The sequence below is a fragment of the Montipora capricornis genome, chromosome 12, assembly GCF_036669925.1.
Source record: "Montipora capricornis isolate CH-2021 chromosome 12, ASM3666992v2, whole genome shotgun sequence".
Taxonomy (NCBI): Eukaryota; Metazoa; Cnidaria; class Anthozoa; order Scleractinia; family Acroporidae; genus Montipora; species Montipora capricornis.
The window spans coordinates 28,889,938-28,894,240 of record NC_090894.1 but is presented as its reverse complement, the minus strand read 5'-3'; the positions used below and the strand labels follow the sequence as shown (position 1 = coordinate 28,894,240).

The window sequence follows — 4,303 nt, the reverse complement described above, 5'->3', positions numbered from 1 at the left end:
TTTTTAACAGTTAATTAACCTAATTAAATACTGCATAATTATACGAAAACTCTACGGTTTCACCCCAGGACACAATCGGTTGACCGAATTAAAGAGCCTGGGAGCAAATCTTGGACATCTCGCTATAATTATTTTGTCAGTTATCGCTTATCCCTAAAAGGGCCTTAACAATGCACAGCATGTTCTCTACCTTGAATTGACGATTATCGTTAATTGTTAATTCGCTTTCAATTTACTATTATCGTTATTTCAGAACACTGAAAACTTGATATGGATTATGAGAAATGAACATATTTCTTTTAAAAGCGGAATCCTAATGTCTCGAACCTGGGAACGTGTAATTAATAACCCCTTCACTTAACCACTAGACTACCACATCACTAACTGCGAGGATGTCATTTTTTATTAATGTCAATAATTTTTTCTTCCAAAAGTGCCGCTGTAAACGTGTATTAACAGCCGCTAAGAAGCAAGCTTACACAGTGAAAAATGTCGGTTACCAAACTTCAAGAGAAAGCTAACCATTTTAAAATCAAGCTTTAGACTTAACCATTATTCAGCAATGATTTTATATATATACTAATTAGTTTTGGCAAATAATCGGCACATTTTTAGTCAGTTGATCTTTAGTGGTTAAGTGGATAAAAACAGTTCCTTCGAAGTAGGTGCTCCGGGTTCAAATCCTGTCCAGGGGCTGCTTTTACTTTTTTCTTTTTATTTGCTACCACAAGTCCTGGGACACAGTGTCCTAAATTAACGATAATAGTAAATTGAAAGCAAATTAACAATTAACGATAATCGTCAATTCAAGGTAGAGGACATGTTGCAATGCAAGTTACCAACTACTGGGACTGCCGTGCCGCAGTGAACTGAAAATCTATTATTAATATATATATATATATATATATATATATATATATATATTTAGGCAAATCTAGCCGAGATCTTCGATGATTATTTATTTGAGATGTTAACTAGTCAACGTACCTTACATACGCCTCTTCCAGCCTCCTCATTACTATAAATTAGTCTATTTTCCTGTGCTCTTTCCTGCTCTTTTGCCGTTTTTCGTCACCATAATTCAGCCTGTTTTCACATACTCGTGCTTGTCCATTCTTCTATTGCTCGTCAATATAGTTTCGTCTAGCTCTTTCTCTTATTCGGACTCTTTCTCGCTACCTCTTTCGTTGTTTGTCACTAATATTTCGCCTGTTTTTCGTGTTCTTAGCCGTTCGTTTAGGTTGAACATCACTTATTCGTCGCCTGCTTTGTTTTTGTTTCGTTTTTTTGTCTCCATTTCTCGCCTTACTAAAAAAATACTTAGCTTGTTTTTTTGGTTGTCTTCAAAATTTTTGTTTGTTTTATTACTAAGTATCAAATGCAGTGCGCTGTTCATGCCACTTCCCGCCGAAAAAGGCGGTTCCTGTGTCGGTTCCCGCCCATGAAACTTTCGGCTTACATGAAAAGTTTAACCTACGGACTGACACTAGTACCATGACGTCATAACCAAAACCAACATTTCTCAGGGTTACCGTAGGATTGATCAAAGAGAATTTGCAGTCAAATCTGAGCAACTTAACACCTTACTTGAACGGGACCTTTGGGATTGGGGGCTGTTGGAAAAGAGGGGCAAAAGCACCCCTCCCTCTTTCGGGGCCTGTCACGAGTGGCCTGCTGAGCCAATTGGTTAATTGAAAGACGAATTATTGCACTTTCGTCAAATCGAAAACCTGAGTCTGAATGCGAGTTTGCAGTTTAGTCCATATTGAAGACGCATAATTTCTATCATCTGCCTATTCGCGTCTTTACTGACTTTGAACAAAAAGTGTGCCAACGTTTATTGGTGTGTGACTTCTTCTAAAATAGCCGGGGATTATGCAATTATGCCGACATTGGGCACAAAGCAGAAGGTCTCGGTCACGCAGTCTTCGAAAATGTGGCGTTTGATGTTGTCCTTTAACAGCATGTTTATAGATAGAAGAGTAAACTGTGCGAGTGAGGCCTTGAGCTAAAAATGGCATCGTGGGAAAAAATAGGAATAAAGTTTTCAATAACAGCTCACTTGCACTCGGACGTCACTCGAGCAGTTAATTGTCAAGAACGCGTGACATTATAGGACTCATTTCCAGGTTCTCCGGGATTTCTAAATGGCGAGGGAGAGGCCTGACAGAAATCCACCATTCTTCCAAGAGTCTTCCAAAATATTGATAACCTTCCTTGTACATGCAATAGCAAGTAATCATTACACGAACACAATGAGCCGTGCTCATATGCTGTATGATAACAAACCTTTGGAATCCATTCCAGTTACTCCTGTTAGATGGGAAAAACACTGGGAACCAGGACAAGTCTTCTGTTTGCATAGGTTTGTATTCGAACTCATTTTAAACTCGGCGGGTCTAAAACACAGGTCACATTCCACAGGTCACTCGTTGCAGGTTATTGTTTCACCTTTTTGAAAGTAACCCAAAACCCGCAATTTGGCTAACCCTAGGCCTAAAACCAACCTTAGGCCTAGAGTTAGCGAAATTGAGGTAAAACAATGACCTGCAACGAGTGACCTGTGGAATGTGACCTGTGTTTTAGACCCGCCCTTTTAAACTCGTTTTATTCTCCTTACCTATTACGTTGTAAGAATAAGCAAGGATGAAATTTCATACTTTGAATTGAACCTATTTGAAATCAATGCGACCATTTAGCCGTGACTTCTCATTTTCCACAAAGACAACGTGCATTTCACTTACTTTTAAGGAATCCTTGACAGAAACTTGTTATTCAATAAACATTGCATTGAGATGCATTTGAAGAGGAAATCTGCATGTAAAGGTCTCCTAGATAAATAATAATTTCATGGTATTTTGGGGGCCCTTGAACCCTTCATTTTGTTGTTTCAGTTAATATTATAGACTTGTCATCTGTGCCCTGGCCAAAGTTTATCAGTAGTACGTAACAACAGAGGACACCAAGACATGGTTAACTGACCAATAGTTTGCTTGTCTTTTGCAATTGCCCCTCTTCCTACCTTCGTCCCTCATCTTTGGGCACATGAGAAGGATAATGATCAGTTTTGAAATTGACACACTCCAACACTCCAGTGTGAGGTCAAGATGGCTGAATATACTAAGGGGGGAGGGGGAAGGTCATGGATGGAGATGAGGTGGTCCCTCTGAAACCAAGAAATGAAGGAGTGAGGCTAATAACCTGTCATCTTGGTCATTTGACCCATTTCAATAAAGGCTTTGTTGGATTCTTAGTTTACTCCTTTTGGAACAATGGTGATAGTCCTCCCAGACAGGCAAGATGAACTTACTTTGTCTAACTGGCTAGCAAATCAGAGTCGAGTTTTAGTGTATCTTGCCTGTTCACGTATTTTAATTACTTTTACATTAACTGTTATGATAATATACTTAGTTATTACCACCTAGTTGTTGTCTTGTGTTTTTTTCAAAGCTCTGGTGGGATTATTGTGGAAGGTAAACTACATGGGAGGCTGAGATTTTCCATCACACATCCTTTCTCAGGTTCTCAAAAGGTATAGTAGTAGAAAGCTTAAAGTTGCTTGGATAAGCTTTGTGACATTTAGCTTATGTGTAGTCTGAAGAAATCTTTAACACTGTGTTATCTACTATTCTAAACAGTGGCGTTATGTAGTCCTGCATGTAGAGATTCTAAAAGCCTTCAAGAGAAAATTTGATCCATCCTCTGGGAAAGAAATAGAGCCAAACTATGGAAAAGACAAGAAAGTCAGCACTGGTTACTTAATGTCCTCTTACAGTGAGTGCTGCTTGGTGTTTCTAACCATAATAATAATAATAATAATAACAATAATAAACATGATGATGCCATTCATGGCTTCTCGAGTGTCTTTGCAAAGATTACACAGATTGTAAAATTCCTTCTCGAACTCATTAATAATTCATAAGCCAAAAACAAAAGAAATCACTACTGTGAAGGACGTTTGGATATGTGGTCTTAATTAGCATAACATTTCGCCAACTTTGATCCCAAATATCTCTTAAAATACTGATTCCTTTGAGAAGCAATATCAAACACTTGAAAGAGTGTTTCATCACATATCCAACCACCTTGAAATCGGTTAAAAAACTCGGCCTTCTGCCTCGTTTTTCATCTAGCTTCTCGGTGTTTGTATATCCGATGAAACACTCCTTCTCGTGTTTGATATATTACATGAAGAACCGAAGTAGTCGACAGTTTATCACCAGTGTTGTTCATGATTGCAGTAAATTACCCTTACGAATGTTTTTGGTGAGTAAGTAAGTAAGTAAGTAAGCAAGTAAGCAAG

The 4,303-nt window shown here is 38.3% G+C and overlaps 1 protein-coding gene across 1 annotated transcript in view; it reads left to right on the top strand.

Annotated features, from left to right (window-relative positions):
- Positions 1–2,136: 2,136 nt before the first annotated feature.
- Positions 2,137–4,303, top strand: part of LOC138025219 (arpin-like) — a 7,482-nt gene continuing 5,315 nt past the window's right edge. Inside the window, exons 1-3 of the mRNA XM_068872425.1 lie at positions 2,137–2,365; positions 3,451–3,532; positions 3,639–3,774. Of these exons, the coding sequence (XP_068728526.1) occupies positions 2,148–2,365; positions 3,451–3,532; positions 3,639–3,774 (436 nt within the window). The 5' untranslated portion in view covers positions 2,137–2,147. The remainder of the gene's footprint in view (positions 2,366–3,450; positions 3,533–3,638; positions 3,775–4,303) is intronic.